At 42.3% G+C, this 23,059-nt stretch overlaps 1 protein-coding gene across 1 annotated transcript in view; it reads right to left on the bottom strand.

Moving 5' to 3' along the window:
* Positions 1-23,059, bottom strand: part of LOC139468171 (E3 ubiquitin-protein ligase MGRN1-like) — a 41,627-nt gene that overhangs the window by 12,480 nt on the left and 6,088 nt on the right. The window contains exons 4-10 of the mRNA XM_071249969.1: positions 12,667-12,810; positions 9,779-9,896; positions 6,165-6,228; positions 3,151-3,311; positions 1,849-2,073; positions 1,610-1,718; positions 317-398 (exon numbers count right to left, since the gene is read on the bottom strand). Of these exons, the coding sequence (XP_071106070.1) occupies positions 317-398; positions 1,610-1,718; positions 1,849-2,073; positions 3,151-3,311; positions 6,165-6,228; positions 9,779-9,896; positions 12,667-12,810 (903 nt within the window). The remainder of the gene's footprint in view (positions 1-316; positions 399-1,609; positions 1,719-1,848; positions 2,074-3,150; positions 3,312-6,164; positions 6,229-9,778; positions 9,897-12,666; positions 12,811-23,059) is intronic.

Here is a 23,059-nt window from a genome sequence, read left to right on the forward strand (position 1 = left end):
TCAGAAAATCTGTTCAGAAAATGCTAGTCATACTGTTACGATGGAATTGTATTCTTTCATGCTAAATATGCACCTGATATTACCTCTACATAACAAACATGAAACCAGTCTATTACCATTAAGAGTTCTTAGAAACATTGTGTTGAAAGTTTCAATGAAATGATCATGACATGATCCTAATCAGTGAAACAGTTCACCATCGTGACAAAGATACTGTCATGAACAGTTGAGACCTTGGGAATGGGTGGATATGCAAAGGATGACTGCAACAATATAAAGGTGAGGAGGGACGGAGACAGCCTTGCTGTGTACTCACTGTGACCCCTTCTGAATCTTCTTCGAGCTGTCCATGGTATAAACTGTGTTCACTGGGGGCACCATGTGGAGAGGGGGGCCTCCTGTCCAACAGAAGCACCACCATTACTAAAGATAGTGATAGACAACAGAACTTGCTGCTTCAGGTAAACATTGTTATTTGTTAGAATTTCATTTTACAACTGACAAACGATCATCTCCACACACACACAATCATTCCAAAAACACTATGACAACACACAACACAATCAAGGTAACATTCCCTACTTACAACTGTCACCTCACTGATACAATTCATGTGCTACCATAACAACACCAGAGCTTCCGGAGTGAGAGTTACCTCCCTTACATCAATAGCTACACACAGATATACACGCACACACGCACGCACACATGCACGCACACACACAGAGACACACAGATAGAAACACACATACACAGTGAGTGAGTTGGATTTAACGCTGCTTTTAACAGTATTCCAGATATATCACTGCATGTCAGTTTAATGTGGGAGGAAAGCCCAATGTGATGCAGGTCTCAGATGTTTACCACTTCGATGAAACCCATGAGCACGGGTATGGTGCTGACAAACCTAGAAACATAATCGGGACGAATCGGGATTCAAACCCACAATCACAGGTTTCTGGTGTGCTCAAGGGTTGCAACTCTGCATAGTGAATCGCTGTGCCTTAGACAAATGGCCCACTCATGCCCCCCACATATACACAGAGACACAGACAAACAGACACACTCAGCAAGACACAGACAGAGACGGACAGACACAAACAGAGACACACATACAGATTGACACAGCCACACAGAGACATGCACAGACAGACACATGCAAATAGACACACACACACAGACTGAATCACAGACAGACAGACAGACAGACACACCGTTGGGACTTAAATGGACACCATCTTGCTTAATATGTATACTTTATTCCTTCCTGAGTACATTTCAGAATGAATATAGTCATTAATTCTCATGGCCCATCCATGTTTCTTCCAGATACTTAATACAACCTACTTTCTTTTAGACCCTTAACATGTTCAATACTAAGTAGTGATGTATCAGCAATGTATCAAACTAATACAACCAAACGTTCCCCACTCCTGTTCTCAAAGCATTATGGAATGTTTTATTTTCATTTAGTGGTTATAAAAGTGCTAAAAAGATAAACAGCCAAACAAAAAGATGTCGTCTATTGTCAACAATTTGAAAAAAACATGACAGAAACTGCCTGTGAGCAGCAGCAGTATATAGAGATGTATGTAGAGAGCTGCCTCACCTTCTCCAGGCAGGGGAGCACATTGGCCATTCAAGGCTTCTATCAAGGTGACTGCCTCGTAGCCAGGGGGAACACCTTCCTGACTCACAGGGTTCTCGTCAGGCTCTCCCTGCAATACAAACATAAACTCAGCTGTGTTGGGATTATTTCTGATTTTTGCAAACAACATTATCTCTACCTTTGAGGTTTGTTGATAACAAATATCTGGTGTGGTGATTGGAGAGCTGTAATACCCGTACCTGGTGATGAAGTACCGGGGCCTTCTTCCTCATGGCCCGTACCTGCAGCAGGGCCCGAAACTTCACTCGACAGATGGGACACATGCTGGCCTGATAGCGCAGGGACTCAGCACATGCGCTGCACAGACACAAATGTCGGCATGGCAGGATTAACGTGTCTCGCATGTCGGACATACAGATGACACATTCTGCCCCACTGTCTTCCAAGTCATCTTCAGGATCCAGCTGAAACAAACATGTCCTTAAAGTGACAATTACATTATTGTGGAGAGAATTTTTTCTAAATTTTATAAATAAATTGTATATTTATATACCTATTCTATCTCACACAATGCATCTCTTCTTTCTTCTTCGATCTTATGTGGAAACATGCTTGAACAAAGCTGACTCTAAACAGTTGAAACTAATAAAACAATTAAAACACTGCTTAGATTCGTAAACGAAAAGCTATCAATCACGCCGGAGGGATCGAAGCATGACAAGATGAGAAGATGAACGAATGACAACATCCACATGATGATCCTCAAGCCAGTACCCAACACAAATACACAAGGCAGAGGTGAGCAGAATAAAGTGTCAATGCAGTCTAAATGGCTGCATCTTAAGGCAACTTCAACGTTGAAGACCTCAGTCTCTGCAGACAAGCGAATCCACCCTCCGAAAGGGAACCCTTCCTTCCTTAACAACACCCTTAGCGAGAGAGAGAGAGCAGTTGCTATGTAGGGCCATGGTAGAAGTAACTGCCCGTATGACCAGTCCTTCATCAAGGCCTGTGGCTCGACGAGGCCAGAAACTGTGTGAAGGTCTATGGTACCCAAGTAGCCAAAGTGAAAAAACGGTTCTCTTGATGCACTTTCTGAATACTTAGCACTAAAGTCCTACATTAGAGCCAGATCAAACGTCCCACGAGGGCCTGCACCTGCGTAACGTTTAACATGTACACTTCACCCAATACATGCAGCTGAGACCAAGGCAGTCAGATGACAAATACACGCTGTAGCATAGCTGTACGCCAAAACAGTGTCATCACCAGAAGTTTGTACACTGTCATCACATTTAACATTTACATGTCTTGCAAATCAATAAATAATAGTTGACCTTAACAATTAAGATTAAAGGGTTTGTTTAAGTTGACAGGATGATTGATTGACATCATTTTTCGGTGCATATGAACGTCAGTGGATGCACCCGAGCAATGATAGGACGGAAACGTGCCCATCTTTGAACCTTAATCTCCTATGTCTTGTTGCCAATCTCCCATTATATAGTGACCAATACCAATATATAGACAGAATCACTTACTTTGGACCTCTCCATATTCTTGTTCTCAATGCCGTAAATTTCCTGAAGTAGGTAGGAAAGTCCATCAACAAATTGTTTCTGCTTGAGAGGCTTGATGTTGTATCCTCCCTCTCCTCCCTTCTCCAGCATGGCATAAGTAATGTGGGAGTGCCCCATGTGCTCTGTAACAGGTCCATACACCATGAACAACAAACACTGCATGTTCTGTTACACACTGGCAAACACTATCAACAACACACACTGCATGTTCTGTTACACAGGTCCATACACCATGAACAACAAACACTGCATGTTCTGTTACACAGGTCCATACACCATGAACAACAAACACTGCATGTTCTGTTACATAGGTCCATGCACCATGAACAACAAAAACTGCATGTTCTGTTACACACTGGCAAACACTATCAACAACACACACTGCATGTTCTGTTACACATCGACACACACTATCAACAACACACACTGCATGTTCTGTTACACAGGGGCAAACACTATCAACAACACACACTGAATGTTCAGTTACACACTGGCAAACACTATCAACAACACACACTGCATGTTCTATTACACAGGTGCACACCATCAACAACACACACACTGCATGTTCTGTTACACAGGGGCACACACTATCAACAACACACACACTGCATGTTCTGTTACATGGGCACACACTATCAACAACACACACACTGCATGATCTGTTACATGGACACACACCATCAACAACACACACACTGCATGTTCTGTTACATGGGCACACACTATCAACAACACACACACTGCATGTTCTGTTACACAGGGGCAAACACTATCAACAACACACACTGCATGTTCTGTTACATGGGCACACACTATCAACAACACACACACTGCATGTTCTGTTACACACTGGCAAACACTATCAACAACACACACTGCATGTTCTGTTACACACTGGCAAACACTTTCAACAACACACACTGCATGTTCTGTTACACAGGTCCATACACCATGAACAACAAACACTGCATGTTCTGTTACACAGGTCCATACACCATGAACAACAAACACTGCATGTTCTGTTACACAGGTCCATGCACCATGAACAACAAAAACTGCATGTTCTGTTACATAGGGGCACACACTATCAACAACACACACATTTAGTTTAGTTACACATCAACACACACTATCAACAACACACACACTGCATGTTCTGTTACACAAGGGCACACACTATCAACAACACACACTGCATGTTCTGTTACACATGGGCACACACTATCAACAACACACACACACTATCAACAACACACACACTACATGTTCTGTTACACATGGGCACACTATCAACAACACACACTGCATGTTCTGTTACACAGGGGCACACACTATCAACAACACACACTGCATGTTCTGTTACATAGGCACACACTATCAACAACACACACACTGCATGTTCTGTTACACAGGGGCACACACTATCAACAACACACACTGCATGTTCTGTTACACATCGACACACACTATCAACAACACACACACACACTATCAACAACACACACACTGCATGTTCTGTTACACAGGGGCACACTATCAACAACACACACATTTAGTTTAGTTACACAGGGGCACACACTATCAACAACACACACACTGCATGTTCTGTTACACCAGGGCACACACTATCAACAACACACACACTGCATGTTCTGTTACACCAGGGCACACACTATCAACAACACACACACTGCATGTTCTGTTACACAGGGGCACACACTATCAACAACACACACACTGCATGTTCTGTTACATGGGCACACACTATCAACAACACACACACTGCATGTTCTGTTACACATCGACACACACTATCAACAACACACACTGCATGTTCTGTTACATGGACACACACTATCAACAACACACACACACACACACACACACCACATGTTCTGTTACACATGGGCACACTATCAACAACACACACATTTAGTTTAGTTACACAGGGGCACACACTATCAACAACACACACACACACACACTATCAACAACACACACACTACATGTTTTGTTACACAGGGGCACACTATCAACAACACACACACTACATGTTCTGTTACACAGGGGCACACACTATCAACAACACACACACTACATGTTTTGTTACACAGGGGCACACACTATCAACAACACACACACTACATGTTCTGTTACACAGGGGCACACACTATCAACAACACACACACTACATGTTTTGTTACACAGGGGCACACACTATCAACAACACACACACTACATGTTCTGTTACACAGGGGCACACTTTCAACAACACACACATTTAGTTTAGTTACACAGGGGCACACACTATCAACAACACACACACTGCATGTTCTGTTACACAAGGGCACACACTATCAACAACACACCCACACACGCATTTAGTTTAGTTAAACAGTGAGGTGGGATTAATGCTACTTTAAAAGGTTTTTTAGTCTTGTTTGGATGCGTCACTCTAAAGTTGAAAATGATGCATGTCTTTGACTTCAACCCAAAAGCTCATACATCTGATTCGTGAGGTCATCAGCAGATGCTGTCACTATACAAATAATTACTATTGATGAGGTCAATATGCGAAAAGAATAACCCGAGGACCCAACCCCTGAGGTGATCTGACCGGACCGAAACCGTAGGCGAATTTTCGGTCAGATCACCGAAGGGGTCATATCCAAAGGCTCTTGTTTTCACACACCGAATTCTTCAAGATTAATCAGTCCTTTTGTTACACCAAAATTCACTTTAAAGCTTATGAAGCATTTAAACTATCCTGTTTCATTGCAGTAACTTAGCTGCCAACTGTAAAATGTTAGCATACCTGATGCCATCTTGTTTTCTAGCTGACGAGGCAATATTCATCATGTGACAGGTCAATACTGATCACATGATGAGTCAATATTAAAGGTCAGTATCAGTCACATCATTTAGGGGTCTACATTGAAATGTATTGTTTCTTCACGTGGTATGAAACTCACCTTCCTCCTCTACTGTACACTGGATAACCACCGGGATGGCATCTTTGTCCACACCAAACACCCACTGAAACAGCATAGAGCATCAAGGTATCACATTGCTACACTGACACAACTTGACACTTGAAAAAAATTAGTGCCATGGCACTGCAGCTTGCAATCTCAGTTAAGAAATACTACATGAATCTGGACATTCATGATATTAGTGTACTATTCCTGACACATCACATTGCAATTTCCTTCATTTTAATTACACAGCACAGAGCCCATCTCATTACAGGTCACGTCAGAACGACCTTTTATCTGCCTAATTAGAGAGTTGCTTAAAGGAATGCAAAAGGGAAAGTCTGAATATTTTTCTAATCATGCAACCTCAAAAAAGGTAAACACATGGGGTTCTGAATGACAGTTACGGGCTATACGACTGACTTTGTCAAATTCATTTTCTTTCTCTTGCTTGTGATAAACATTTGAAACGGAAGACACAATAGCGATCCTATCTTATTATATAGAGTGTCACTGTAGAGGTAACTGTGGAGACCAAACCCTTGGCGATTAACACTTGATCCTGAAGTAACTTCTGTATTTCATGCAATTTATCATGTTGCATCTGCTGTCATTTTCGCATTGGGTGAAACCCGAATGCTGTTCTGGTATGAGAAAGTTTTGACAGTGGACGGTAGTTCTCACCCCTCTCAGTGTCAAACCTGTGTGAAACTGTAGTCTGTTTTTGTGGAACTCTCAGGAACATTCATGTCATCATTACCAATGCAATATCTGCTGTTATGGGTCTCATATACACCAGCTAATGAGAACCATGCTGTAGTCGTAAAGATATGCATTTCTTATATCCCTTGGCATACAACTGATCAACCTATACACACAAAGTGAAGCTAGATATTTGTAATGCCTGGGATGTGGAGAGCCCTGGCCTCCACGAGCATGCTGACTATCAACCTGGCTACCATCTTGTTGCAATAGTGCACCAGTCACTCTCAGTGACCTTTGTCAACTGATCTTCTGCTACCTGAATGAATGAATGAATTATGAATCTAATTACCAAGAACATGAGGTCTTGTGACGGCGTCATGAAGGTCTGATTTCTGGTAATTGATTAGTTAATAATGTCAGAGTGTATTTCTTTTATCATCTGAATAGATCGACTACTTCATGTGCATGAATCCTGTTGTTAGAGTAGAATGTGCAGCGGATCCCCTTGTTGTGTAGGAATGCTACAATTGGTTTGGTCACCTGGGTAAACAACCACGTGGCCATTGATATTCCAAAGGGCGGGACTGGCCACTGGAAATGTTGTCTTTGAAACTGGAAACATAGGTGTTTCCTTGAGGTAGGATGATGGGAGATGTTGGTAAGTGCCTTGAAGATCAATGCTTACTAGATGATCATGCTGTTTTATTCGCTGCTTTAGCTGTGGCAGATGAAGCATTCTGAACTTGTCTGGATTTTGAAGATATTTCTGGACGACGACCTGCATCAAATGACAGGGTCTTCCAATACATGAGCTCCATCATCTACATTAAAGGAGTAAACTGGGAAATCATCCCACTGGTATCAAGGCGCCTTAAACAATGGCATGAGGGAGAGCTTTGCAAAATCCTCGTCCAGTGCCTAAGTAAGAACGGTCAACATAGGGTCTTGAGACATCGGGTTCAATCTTATCGGGCATTTCTAGTCTACATCGGGGCCTGGAGATGGCGCAACAGATGGCAAGCAGTCTGCAAACCAGTCAGCATCTTAGTTGATTCAGAGACGAGTGTCGAACTGCGGAGAAGGAGGGTCACAGTCGGGTAGGGAGGATTCCGAACGAAAGTCACGATCTCGACGACGCATGGTTGAGCGCATCTTTCTGAGGAAAGGGCAATCACTGACCATAAAAATCCTGTTTCCACCCTTGCCAAACTAGGCTGGAATTATGGAGTTCGACCTGTTTTATTACAATATAGATCTTGGTTATTGATCAGATCACCTTGACTGGACGCTGCCATTTTGTTTGAAGCAATTGCAAGCGTTATCAGAGGTGGAATCTGATTGGTCAATAGGAGGGACACAGAAGGGACATAACTCATAATAGCCACTGGTGGTGCTACAATCAAGCCCAGAGATTCCAGCCGAGTTCGGCAAGGGTGGAAACTGGACTGTTACAATCAATTAACTCCCTTGCCTCGGGAAAGATGGGTAGTGTGGCTGTGTGAGCGCCAACGAGACCTAGATGACTCTGAGCTGCGTCGGGATGTAGTTGGAGAGGACAAAGCATGAGATGATCTAGGCCGAAGAGAGTCCTGTCATATTCGGTTGTGCCGGTCAAGGAAGCCCCGATGACGCGGTTGAGTAGTGCCGAACTTGCAGTTTGTGCTGCTGGGGCAGGATGTGTCTGAGTGGCCAGTGGAGAGAGTGGCGCGGTGTTCTGGAGGCACCAATGTCTGTTGAAACAAAGACTGCATCCAGGCCTGCATCCACGATGGAAGGCGGAAGGACATGCTGAGGTGCTGAGGTTGCTAGGCTAACTGCATGGGAAGACCAGGCAAAGTTCTGTAACCAGTAAGCGCTGCTGGCGCCAAAACAAAGCAGTAATAAGCTCTTATGTGACGGCATCGCTTCGTGGTCACATGCCGACTGTGTGAGGGTACTGCTAGTAAAATAGTTTGAACAACTTTCTTCAGCAGCTGGAGCTATCACAGATCGTCTTTGTCAAAACACAGCAGTAAATGCATTCAGAAGTAGTGCTGGGTAAGTTAAAAAATGTAAAGGATTCATGATAGATATCTCTGATTGGCAACCAAAGGCAATGGGCATCCGGGATGTAGAAGAGTCATGTTTTGGGTTCTGTGTTATGTGATCAAAGAGAGCAAGCAAATTGCAATGTGTTGTATCGGATAAGAAATAATTATATGTCAATACAAAAGTATAAAGTAAACATCACACAATGATTAAAGCCAGTTAATATCACAAACAACTTGATGAAACAATACGATAAACAGGCAGAACAATTGTTTGACTTTTCTATCACCAACACATGGACAAAATTACAAACATGTGTAATGCAAATTTAGAATGTAGTAGCCATCAAGGTACAAATGTAGCCACAAATGTGTGAAGTTTATTCACCTAAAATGCGATTGATGTTACCTAATATCAAAGAGGCATGTTTGGGGTTGTTTGTTATACATGTAGGATCGAAATAGAGAAGGCAACTGCAAAGTGTCTTGTGAAATAAGAAATAATCTGGTTTTATAATAGTATTAATACTAGCATGGCAGCATATATCTTAATCTGTTGCTACACATTAAATGAATGTTTTCATATTCCAACATCATGTTTTCCTCGGAGAAGATACTTCAAGAGTTTTCAACAATTTGATTTTTCACTTTGAATAAATCTGGGACCGATTAGTATTACAGTGTTGATTTCCTCCCTGGGTTTCATGCACAACTCTCCCCACATCATTCAGAGACATATTACTCAAATTTAACAGACATATGACGGACAGACATCAGGCCACAACCTCACTTGCACAGACCTGAGCTGAGATCAATATGAACTGAAAACTGAATTGTTTTCTGGGATAATATGTGCTTTCATTAGCATATGATCCATACCTCCTCATCACTGAACTTGCTGGGGTCGATGATGTGATCAGCCTGACTGAAGATTTGCCCTGCACCCTTCTTGTAATGGTATGTCTGTGAGCTGAGTGCTGGATCCTTTGGGTGGTACCTGTGTGAGCAGCCAACATAAACATTGTCATGAAAATCTTATAAAACACACAGAAAATAAAGAAATTCTTTGGTCAATGAGGTTCTGCAACCATTTTAACATGTTGGTACGATCAACATCTTCAGTTTCTTAAAAGACTCTCAGACATGCAAGTTCCAGACCGGTGGGACTTTTGGTTTAAGGCAGGTATCAAGATGCAAATGTTAACAAGAGGAAATGAATGGTTCGAATAGTAAAATCTAAATAAATTTTTCATTTGTATACTTATCCTGCATTACTCCTTGATGCATTTACTACTTACTTTTGACAGAAACTAAGCTATGTGAGGTCCAGCTGAAGACAAATTTGTTCCGACTAGTTGTGAAGCCGACCCTCTCACAGCAGCCAAGTGATCAACCAGAATCTTCATATTACTGCTTGTCATCTGAAGCTATAGCGGGGAGGCAAGTCTGCGACAGATTGGCCCTTTGACATAGTAATTCAGTATACAAATGTAAAAAATATTTAGATTTTACAAAATGTTTTACTTATCCTGCATTACTCCTTAATGCATCTGTATCAGACAGTATACGGCCTAGAGCAAACCTTTGGATTTAGGCCCGGGTGACATAAACTCTGCAGTAGTTTCCAGCAGTCTTTTAGCGCATAACTTTGCGCAGATCTGCAACTACTTCGACCAAACCTGTCCATTGACGGTACGAGAGTATAAGGACATCCTGGTGAAAAACAGCAAGAGAAATTAGCGTGTGCTAGAAACTGTCTAGAAACTGATTTATCAAGCCAACTGATCATAGCAGAATAACCCCACTGTCGGGACTGAAGGAGCTCCGAACAGAGGGCCAAAACTATGAACGCTTTCGATATCATCCAAGGTCACGACCCTCAGGTATTGGCTTGTGAAGACAGAGTTTATAACCAAAAGCATCCTTCCATGATGGCTCTAATAGAGCAATTACTAATATATGACAATGTAGAGCCATCATAGAGGCATATCTCAACAGGATTGTTAGCTCTCAGTGGATCAAGGTTAGCAATCTCGTAAACCTGCAGGATGACTCCGCATAATAGTGATATGATGTTGCGATTAACTTCAGTCATGGACGTCTAGGGGTATGGGAATGAACAACCGTTTCCTCATGCCACGCCTAGTTTTGGAGCAGCAGTTGAAAACTTGTAGTGTACCCATAGGGCACCAGAGGAGTGAGTTCACGCTCCTCTTCGACCCCCACAATCGGGAAGATTGGTGGAATGGTGAAGGACCGATCGGGCTGTCCTGGTACCAGATTCTTTGCTATGAAATCCCTGCACAGCCCAAGGTGAACCACTCCCTGCATACCACGCTCAAAGCGGGTTGTTGAGGGAATGTAACTCACTTAGCCACACTGCAATAGCCAAAACCAAGAGAAAAATTGAAACACTGAATTACTTCATAATGGTGATACCTTTCAAGTGTCGTTTGCCGTGTAGGAGGTACACGGCAAAGAATTGAGGTGACGCTGTAGTGGGATCGTGATTCTTTGCCTTACAAAAGGTTTCAAACAATTGCCACTTGTCATCTTATAAACCCCAGGTAGAAGGGTAGACATTGCGACAAGTCAATGGCCCTAGCTTCCAATGTCAAAGAGCCTTTAGCACTTAGCGCCTTTTTAAGACAAACCAAGTGTGCAGATGAAATCTGCATGGCGTTGGTTGAGGTAGTTTGCTGTGAGGGTGGATGAGTAAGTTCGTCAACTCTTGGAGGGGTAGTGGAACATCTTCTGTGAGGCTTCTGAGGTCGATGCAGCACCCCCTCACCAGGGCAACCAAAGTCAGAGCGAGGCCCTTGGTAGCTTTGATTTTGTGTATCACCCTGGGAAGAAGTACAGGAGGCAAAAAAGCATGGGCTTATAGCCCTTCCCAGGGGATGCTGAATGCATCTAACGCCCAAGTAGCGGTGAGACATATGTCATTAGTTGGTGGTTCTGATGTGTTGCCTGAGGCACTGCGGTACTGCAGGCCCTGGTGACGTCGCAGGCGCCGGAGGTGCGTAAGAACCCGGTAGGCAGCAGACTGGTAGACAGGCGCCAGATACAGTTGAGGCTCAAACGTCTGCTGCAACATGGACTGCATAAAATTATGCATCCCTGACGAGTCCATGTAGGGTGCCGTCATACACAGGTATTGCCTAGACGCTCGTAAGAACAGGAGTTGCTGAGGAGCCTGGAGGCAAGGGTATCACTGCAGTGCCATCAGACACAGCTATCGAAGCAGGGCCCGAAGGCGCAGGTATTCAAAAATATTATAACATCAAGCCAAACAAGAATATAATCGTATGCCTCTAAGATATGAGACTATGTTAGTAATTCCAAATGGTGGATTGGAACAACATACGTGAATGTTACAGTGACAAATGTCACCTTCACATGCAAAATATTACTGTTATGGCACAATTACAAATGTACTGTGAACCAATACCCTTACCAATAGAATATAATTTATGTTTAACACAAGAAAATAATCCAAAAAAATAATCCAAATAGCTGGGATAATTTCTAATACAACATGTGTGTTAGGTGACAAGTAATATGAAGATTCTGTGATGTCATCACTTCTGGTTCATCACGTGGCAGTTGTGAGAGAGTAGGCTTCTCAACAGGTTGGAACAACTTTTTCTGCAGTTGGACCTCACACAGCTTTGTGTCTGTCAAAAATAAGCAGTAAATGCATTAAGGAGTTTTGCAGGATAAATAAAAGTTATTTGGAATTGAAAAAGTTGCAAACCATGACGTACGAAATGTGTCCCCCACTGATCTCCTCTGTTGCCAGGTAGAAGACGGTAATGGCGCAGCGGCAGTCCGAGTCGAAGGTGAACTCCAGGGTGTACTGTGTGGAAGCCTTCTCCTGCTCCAGGGCAACCTTCTCAAACACCGGAGATCTGCAAACACAAGTTTTCAATGTTCTCAATTTTCTTCTGCAGGGCATGGGATACATTACCAGATACAGTTTCTAGCCCTTATTAGTGATAAAAAACAACAACTTGAGGTGAGGATGTTTCCGATTCTTCAAATGTTCAAGATAATACTCATGAACAATTGAAAGAATCAACACATTTTGAACAAAAAGAAATGCATTAACAAAAACAGCAACTGCACCTACCGAAGGTGTAATAGTTTGATGAACTGCATTCTTCAGTCATTCAAAATCCGTATTATAAAGAGTTTCTACATCTATACATTTTCATGTACCGATATGTGCTGATACACCTTTATAAAATCTGTTGTACTTGTAAACAAAGGGACAGAACACATACCTGCAATGTTAACTGAACGTATTGAAGAACTTAATCACAAATGCATGACCAAAATTAATTTTATAATAGTGTAACGTAAAAATAGTACTGATAAAAAATGACACGCAAAATCTTCCCCCAAACGATTAAGACCAGACATCAAACTTCCATTCAATGGGAAATGTCCTCAAAGAGGATGCCCAGCCACCATTAACACCAAACATGAGTTTGTCATGAAGCACAATTATATGTCTCTGAGCAGTGGGACGACGCCACAAATCATCTTAGCATCCAATTATGTACAAATTCATTGACATACCTCAGGTTGAGCAGAAAGATACTGTGATCACAATCCATGTATTTTGATACTAACCAAGAAGTAACAACGCCTAGACTATCCCCATGAGAGGGAGAAGATACAACTTCTTGAATGTTAAATGTGAAATTGGCCAAATAAGACAATATTTTAACATGGTGATCATTCTTTTAATCAGTGGTTTATTATATATTTTGAAGTAAACAAATGCTGGATGTAAGGATGTATATTGCTTAAACGAACACGATGGGAGTTATCCCTTGGCCAGCTGCTAGACAGTAGGGAATCACCATTTATGGTATCCTCACAGGATGCTTGTCGTAAAAAGCTCACTACAGATATACGAGTATTTTGTTATTTTAAAATAATTATTCACAATTTCAAGATCAAAGGTCGTTTCACACACTCAGCTCTGTATGCAATGATATTTTATTAGGTTTTGTTTGCCAAATAATTAGTAAAATCTAAATATTTTTTACATTTGTATATTTATCCTGCTACTGCTTATGACGGAAACAGCACTTTGCGATGGTCCTAAACAGAAGAAAAAGTTGTTTTCAATCAAGTCTACTCTAACTCACACACCTTTTACGTGATCACAGGTAGTGACGTCATCATCTCACCACATTTCTTTTGTCACCCATAAAAGATTTTCTGAAGCTATTGTTGGTAGGCAGGTCTGCGACAGGTGGGCCCTTAGATGTAGTAATGCAGGATAAGTATACAAATGTAAATAATATTTAGATTTTACTAAATTATTTACTTATCCTGCTTTACTCCTTAATACATCTGTATCAGACGGTTCATAAAACACACGTCAAAGTGACTGTTAGGCGTCTCAAGCGCAGATCGGAATTGCTCGCTCAATCTGAGAGTTGAGGATAAGTCTAGATTAAAAAACAGTAAGAATAAAAAAATAGTTGAGCTAAAATCAGAAAACTTAAATACGGAGCCAAGGCAATCAGCCTGATAATCCCCCTAATGGGCATGTCAAAACACTGTGGGAGTCAGGTAAGACAGGCTCTGTTGTGCGATATCGTATGCATGAAGGGTGACTGCACGTAACTATAGTGAAATGGTGTTGCAACTGACGTTGGTCGTGGACATCTGGGATAACATCCATTTCCGCCTACCACGCCTAGTCTTAGAGCAGCGGTTAAAATCTTGTAAAACATGTACATGAGTAGTTCTTCCTCATCCTCGACCCCTGCAATTGTAGAGACTGGTAAAATGGTGAAGGACCAGGTTGCCCTGGTAGCTAATTTTTAGATGTAAAATCTCAGCACAGCCTGAAGCGAAGTGCTCCCTGCATACCACGTTAAAAACAGACTCGGGTAATATCGAGTGCATGTAGCTCGCTACTTCCGGCACTTTGATCACCTTACGATTCTCTGGAATGGCCAACACTGTATTAAGAGCCACCAAGTTCATAGTAATGGTGCTGCCTTTCATGTGTCGGTTGGTACTCTGCCAAGAATTGAGGTAATGCTGTAGTGGGATCTTGATTTTTCACCCTTACAAAAGATGGACGGTGTGCCAAGGCAATGACTTTAGCTGCCGGAGTCGAATAGCTCTAAGTGCTGTAGATGTGCACTCCATCCCTGTAGGGAGGCGTCTATGAACAAGTGTAGTGTTGAGGTAAGCCCTGATAAGGAGACGCCTCCTAAGACGTTCGACTCTTATCATCAAACAACTGAGGTGAGTCCTTAGGTGAGACGGTAGAGTGATGGCTACATATGTGTTCTGATGTTTGATGTTAAGAATCAGGAACTGTTGTATTGGGCTGGGCTTGGCCGGGCTGATGTGAGCGATCACAACAACACTTGCCACTGGTTAAGTGTGCGGGATTGTCAAAGTGCAGGTGACAGATGGCGAAGGTGATTCCTCATGTGGTCTATCTGCCGTTGTTGAAAGTCTACTGTTCGTGAGAACCCAGGCGAGCAAAGCTTCTTCACATTCACTCACTGTCAGACTTTCATCTGTTACAGGTTTGAGGTCAAGATGCCTGAGTTTCGACAGAAAGTTTCTGGCTGCTCTGAGAACCCAAGCTGAAATGCGACACAATCTTTGCCATGTAGAATAGTCAGCTGGATTCAACAAATTTGAGATTTGTGGTTCAGTCAAATGTCTTTGATTGATTTCAGATGATGCATTTCTAGTGGTCTTGAACACACTCTTCTTCACTTAAAGATCATCACTGAGCATATCAACAGGGTTTGACAGTTTTGGCCATGTGTCCTCGCTTTTCCATAAGAACTCTGGACCCCGCAGCCATGGATGTGTTTCTGTGTGCTGTTTTGCTTGAAGTCCGCGAATACAGTGATCAGCCGGATTGATATCTGATGGGACATGACGCCATTGTTGAGGTTTTGTGGAATCATAGATTTCTGCTATCCTGTTAGCAACGAAAGGCTTGAATCGCTTGTTGGGATTGTTCAAATATTGTAACGCTGTATTTGAGTCAGTCCAAAACTCTCTGGACAGGGACCATCAATTCTTCTTTGAGAGAAAGCCAAAGTCTAACCGCTAATACCGCACCTTGCAGTTCCAGCCTTGGAATTGTCAATGCAGGCTTATGGGGGGACATATGCGTCTTGGCAGCCAGGAATGAACAAGTCACTTCATCCTGGTCAGGGTAAGATTTGTAGCGCATGTATGCACATGCTCCAAAGCTTTTCTCGGAGGCATCCGCGAACAGATGAACTTCAATGAGACTAGATTTTGATGAAAAGCCCTGGTGATGCCTGAACAGGTTGAATGATGACAAGTCTTGAATTTCTTCCAGCCAGCCATTCCATCTTGATTGAATTTCTAGTGGCAAGTTATCATCCCAATCAAGACCTAGCTTCCATAAGTCTTGTATGAGACACTTTGCGCGAACTGTGTATGGAGCCAAATACCCACAAGGATCAAAGATGGAGCTCACCATGCTTATCAGACCTCTCTTTGTTCTGGCACTGTTTTGAATTCTCGAATCAAACACAAAAGTGTCCGAGACAATATTCCATTTTAGTCCAAGGGCTCTGATAGTGGATATTTCATTAAGATCAAGATTCTTTGAGCTAACAGCTCTTTCACTTTCAGGGATTGATTTCATCACAACTTTTGAATTCGAAATCCACTTGTGGAGGTGAAATCCACCCATTTTCATGAGGTATGTAATGTCTTGGATCAGCTGCACTGATTTCAAAAGATCATCAACATAGAAATCATTGAGGGCTGTATCAATCACTGACTGCTCAAATAGGTCAGCATTGTCCTTAGCTGTGCGCTTCACAGCGTAGTTTGCAAAAGAGGATGAGTCAGCTGCTTTAAACACATGTACTTTCATCCTGTACACATCTGGAGGACCAGGAGTCTTGAGATCGGATTTCCATAGAAATCTGAGTGCTTCAGAGTCGTCCTTAGGGACCCCCACTTGATGGTACATACCTTCTATATCAGCAGCTATCGCAATTTCAAACAGTCTGAATCGCTGGAGAATGCCAAACAAACTGTTGACGAGATCAGGACCAGTCATTAATTTGTCATTCAGAGATGTGCCCAATTATGAAGCTGCAGCATCAAACACAACTCTCACCTTCCATGGCTTATTAGAATTCATCACACAAGGTACGACATGATGAATTGTCAATTTCTTGAGCCAAGAGTTTTTCTGCTTGATCCTTGACACATAATCGTTGAGAGTTTTGCTATAAAGAACACCAAATTCAGAGTCTCTCGCAATGCGCTTAGTTAAGATTTTGAGTCTTCTTTGAGCTGCTTTCAAGTTGTTTGGCAATGGTGATTTATCACGCCACAGCATGCCAAATAGATAGTGTCCTTCAATGAGTTGAGTCGTTCTTTCAAGGATGTATTGTGCCTTTTCATCTTCAGTTGAATAGGGCTTTATCTTGTTGTGTGAAATCCCAAAAGATTCTGTTTTCCAGAAGTCTTCGAGCTGATCACTCAAATGTTGATCACGAGCAATTGTGAGGTTAATTCTAGCTTGAGTTTCATGATACAGTTCATCATCAATGTGGGCTATTCCCATGACCGTCCACCCCAGCAGGGTTTTGACTGCAACGGGTTGATTTTCATATCCTCGGATCATGTCAAGTTGAAGGTGTGCTTCAGGGACATCAACACCAATCAACATGTTGACCTGGGTGGGTTCAATATCAGGCAATTGCAAGTCTTTGAGGTGTTCCCATTCATCACTGATACGCTGAGGAAGGCAATCAAAGGCATTAGTATCAACTACCCAAGCTTCTTTCAAATGGATTCTCTGTGCATCAAGATCACTAGCTGATTCAATGTCAAGTGATACCTTAAGGGAGTTTTCAGTTGAAACACTGTTGTATGTTTTAACCTTGAGCTCTCTTCTCTCTCCATGGAGACCTAAATCTTTTACCAGATCCCTATGAATAAGGTGACATCACTTCCTGAGTCTAACAAGGCAAAAGTCTTGATTATTCTGCCATTGGACCAAAAGCATGAACAGGAACAATCTGCAAATACACTTTTGCTCTGGATGACTGCAGTTTCTTATTATAAACCACCAGTGGCTCAGAAAAAACATTGTGCAGTAGTGTGTGATGTTTTTTACCACAATGTTTCTCTTTCTCTTGAAAAACACGACAAAACACAGGTATTGGAGAGGCAGATGAAAACTTTAAATGCTCACACCAGGCACAGGAGAAGTGCACCTTTATCTTCGGCTCCCACAATAGTTGATATTGGTGGGATGGTGAAGGAACGATCGGTTTGGCCTGGTAGTTGATTTTTTCTTATAAAATCCCAGCATATCCCAGATGTACCACTCCCTGCGCCCCTTGCTCAAAGCGGAGGAAAAATGAGGACGCATAGAGGGGCTTGAAGGGGGGAGCCTCGCAAACCTCAAAGTACCAGGATCAAATCCCAAGCAGGTGGGCGCAACTTGGTCTTCTGATCCTCAAGCCTGAATCGTAGTAGGGCCTGTAATTCAGGGACCTTAGTCATCTTACGATTTTCCGGAACGGCCAACACTGAGTCAAGTGCAACCAAATACGATATAGTGGTGCTACCTTTCAAGTGTCTATGGGTACGCAGATGTAGGAGGTATTCGGCTATGAAGCAGGTTTGCATCTAGAAAATCTTAAATGTTAGGGATGGCCCCCACCCTCAGGAAGAAAAGGGGGGCATGGAGTGTTTTCAATGGGGGTAACAAAATGGGTGTAACCACATACAGAATGTACTTTAATTCTTCTTATTTAGCCTTACAAATGGACTTGGACAATAAACTTTAAAATGGTTTACTTACCAGTTTCTTGTCATTTAGCTTCTCACAATAGCATCATGTTAATGGCACAGACAGTATATTCCAGAGAAAATTCTTATACTTAACAAACTTGTAGAACTTCAAACACTTTTAAGACTTCAAAAACAAACTTCTGAAACAGTGAAACACTGAAATGTTTAAACGCCATGAATAAGGAATAGTCAAGTTGTCTGGTAATTAGTGCCACAATCCTAGTTATGAAAAAGTCTTCTGTCCTTCTTTCCTTTCCAAACGATCTAACGTTGAGGTTCGAAAGTTTACATTTCCTTCCGTAAATGTATTAGATTTTCCAGTTCTTTGGCATAACAGGCAAATCATTTCGCCCTTTTAGTTCAAATTGAGCCATGGGCGCGTAGTTCTCCATTCGGTTTGAAAAACTTACTTTCGTTCACGCTTACCCTTGTCTACGGAACTAATGTCGCCAACTGATGTCGCTTTCGATTCGGTAGATTCTTGAATATTTTCATCTGTGCCGATGGTTCCAGATTTAAAGAAATCTAGCAATGTTTCCTTTTCCTTTTTGGCGCTGTCGCCATTTTTACCACATGTCATGACATTAGATCTAGCATTCTTGCGAGATCTGAACAAAGTGAACAGCCAATCAGAAGTAGGGTTCCAAAGAACTCTAGCAAACTTGTCATTGTTTCGATTACGAGCGAGCATCTCTGCAAGGTTTGACAGTTTGTCACATTAGGTTGAATTTTATATATCAGAAAGAATCTAATTGCTTTTTTTTACAATTATACATGGCAGAAAGAACAATAAATACTAGGGGAATGCCCCACATTTAAAGTAATTTTGCGGCACCCCTGCCGCACTAAATTTTATTTTTTGCGTCATTTTATGAATTTAAGTGGCAGTGCCCCAATGCCGCATCTCTAGATGCAACCCTGACGAAGTGTGGTGACACAGTAGTAGGGTCTTGATTTTTTGCCTTGCAAAAAAGTATCAAATGATCCCCACGTGTCATTGTATGGTCGTCTGGTCGGGCGACGATGAGCTAAAGCAAAAGCGTTTGTTGCCCGCCCTGAATAGCTCTTCGCACTTAACGCCTTTTTAAGATAAACCAACCAGGCAGACAAAACCTGTCTGGTGTTGGGTGAAGCAATTTGCTGTGAGGGTGGATAAGTAGGTTGGACCGCTGTGGGAGGGGTCTGCTAGATTTCTGACCTCGACGAACCATCCTCTTGCCGGCCACCAGGGCGTGACCAAAGACAGAGCAAGATTCCTTGTCTTCTGATCTTTTGTATCACCTTGGGAAGTAGAACTGGTGGCGAAAAGCATACTCTTTCAACCCTTCCCAAGGTCCACTGCCCAAGCCTGCGGATCCGGTAACAGGGAGACATACGTCATGAGTTTGTGGTTTTGGCTCGAGGCAAACAGGTCAATGTTTGGTTGCCCAAACTTCTGAAGCAGTAACTGGAATGCTTCTGTATGAAGTTTCCACTCGGAGGGGGCCACCATGTCTGGACGTGATAACGCATCGGCCAGTATGTTTCGACATCCGGGGATGTGCTGAACTATGAATTGAAGTTCCAGACGATCCACTGAATGTCTGTTGAAGCAGGGAGTGGGAGTGCGTTGTTCCCTGATTGTGCAGGCACTACACCACAGTGCTGTTGTCTGTGAATATTGCAAGTTGGGGCGGACTGTAGCAGATTCTGGCAATGGGATATGGCTTCCAGCTCCAAGTTGTTTATGTGCCACTTTCGATGAGTGCTGGACCATAGCCCTGAGGCTGTCTGGCTTTGCAGGTGAGCATCTTAACCCTGAAGGGTTGAGGGATGGCCTTGAGTGGACCCTGACGCCTGATGTAAGGGTTCAGGAATTGTTGAATTGGACGTAGTTGTAAGTGGCCTCTGCTGGTTAAGCCCTGTGCCGAGGTGAGTAACCCTAGCAACACTTGCCATTGGCGCAGCGTGCGTAGTTGGTGTAACGCAGGTGACAAGAGGCGTAAGATTTTGTGCCGTCTGTCCCTCGGTACTGATAGGAGATCCAGGTCTGTTTGGAACAGGCCTCCTATGAACTGAAGGCGACAGGATGGAATTAACTCCTACTTCGCCTCGTTGATTATCCATCACAGTTGATATAGTGGCTGTCTTGGCTGGCTTAAATGACGGCAGAAGTCTGAGCTTGGAGAAGTCTTCATCCAATGACCTAGACATATCTGTCAGCATAAAGTTGGACAGAAATGATGTAGGATGCGACCATAAAACCACTGATACGAGACAGTCCGCTACCCAATCAGGTACTTGCACTAAGGTGAGGTGCGTATTCCATTCTACTGAGGAATCGCCATCTTCGCCATTTGAAGAGTCTGACGAATCAGAATGGTGTTGACCAGTTCGCCTAGACGGCAATCGGCTTCTGACCTCAGACAGAGGGCTTGGATGATCCACCTGGGACTCATGCGTCGATGTTCATGTACTCGCAGACGTACTAGGGCTGCCCAGCGATGAATGCGCTGTACTATGACATGCATTAGGCGTACTGTAGATATTAGGTGCTGGGGTAGGCACTAAGCCCTGTGCGATGGTTGTTACTGATGCAGGCATCTGATACATAGGCGTAGGCGTGGGTACAGGCGTAGACTGCTGCCATATGGATTGCATGAAGTTTTGCATCTAATTAGTGGTCTGGAACAGTGTTGATGCCTTGGCGTACATCTGCTGTGCTGGATAAAAAGTTGTTGGAACAGCGCTAAGCTAATCATGCGTTGCCTGCAAACAATTGTAACACAAATTCAAAATGGCGGACAACAACAAACAAGTGGCTGGAAAAAAGTCAGGGTGTTCACGGATAAATCATCCACATAAAACTATCACATGTATACAACATGGTAAAAGTAATATGAAAGGAATACATTACCCATCGCTGATCAATTTTAGAATTATAGCCGAAAGCTGCACATGCTGCAACTCCTCAAAACAAGCAGACAAGTGGACTTTTCGGGCCCTGACACAGTTTACCTATGCCCTAGTACACAAAGCAGCTGACTAATGCTACCACTGTTGCAGCGGATATCCCGCAACTTTTCTGTGCATGACGCAATTAAAATACAAAAATGCGTCCGGCTGGGCTCACTAAGCTTTTCACCTTCACCTACCTCAATGTAATTTTAATCCGAAAGGTTGTGTATTATAGGCGAACATTGCAGTCAATCATCAGCGTGTATTTTTAACCAAATGTGTCCGCCATGTTTGAGATTACTATAGTGATATTTTTTACCAATCGTAGGCAAGCTTACAATTAACGACAGCAGGGCTGCACTGAATATTTTTTGCCGACCAATCAGAATTAGTGTTTCTAAATAAATACTGTCATAGCTGGCAGTGACAAGCATGGCATCTGCTAAACCGAAGAAGCAACAAATGTGCATGGAAACATTGTTGTCATGAACTTTTGATAATTATGAAGTTTCAATTGTTATAGTTTAAACTTTATTATAACAGTAAGTTAACAGTGTTAAGAGTGTTTTAACATTGCAGTAAGAGTTTACTGGACTGTTGAAAATTAAATGTGCATTGGTTTAGAGTGTATCTGTTGAAAGCTTAAGCTTTTCATGTTTGCGGAGTGAGACTGACTTGAAAGAACTTTGGATGAATCTTGATGCAGCTTGTAACAGTTTATTATAAGGCGACAATTTTTTTATTTCTTGGTTTACAGATGCGCTGCTCTTTCAAAGTCCAAATATTAAAAAAAAATAAAAATGAAAATTACCCTTTTTTTTATTACCGCCGATCTTTTCGACAAAAAGTTCAAACAAAAAAAAATTTCATAGACCGTCCAAGTCACGTCAAAATAGTTTATAATCTTATTAACCTACTTGTCATATCATTCACTTATTAAATCTATCACATTTCACGATGTCTGAAATACGTATTCCATTTGATTTTATCATTTCTTTATCTATAGATCAAAAATGTATTCACTAAGCACTATTTCCCCGCAATGTTATTGAAAATAAAATTCCCAGACACACTTCGACAATGGGTCCTCATCGAACATGTCAAAGAGCAAAATAAAGACGTTCCACATGCTGAAACGTCTTTATTTACAAAGTAATAAAATCATCAAAAATATATCTATAAAAGTTGCCAAACTGACATCTTAGTTATTATTTCCAACTTTTCGTGCGGTCGCATGTAATCGTCAGTCAAATGACATCTCGCCTTTGTCGCCTCGATTTCTCGGCTCGGACACGATGTCTTGATGCCAAAATATATGCAAAAGAAATCTTTGTCACAGCTCGTAACTTAGCTCTGTGCATCCATAAAGTT

Source organism: Haliotis cracherodii, unplaced genomic scaffold (assembly GCF_022045235.1).
Source record: "Haliotis cracherodii isolate W230 unplaced genomic scaffold, xgHalCrac1.p SCAF_2, whole genome shotgun sequence".
Classification (NCBI taxonomy): Eukaryota; Metazoa; Mollusca; class Gastropoda; order Lepetellida; family Haliotidae; genus Haliotis; species Haliotis cracherodii.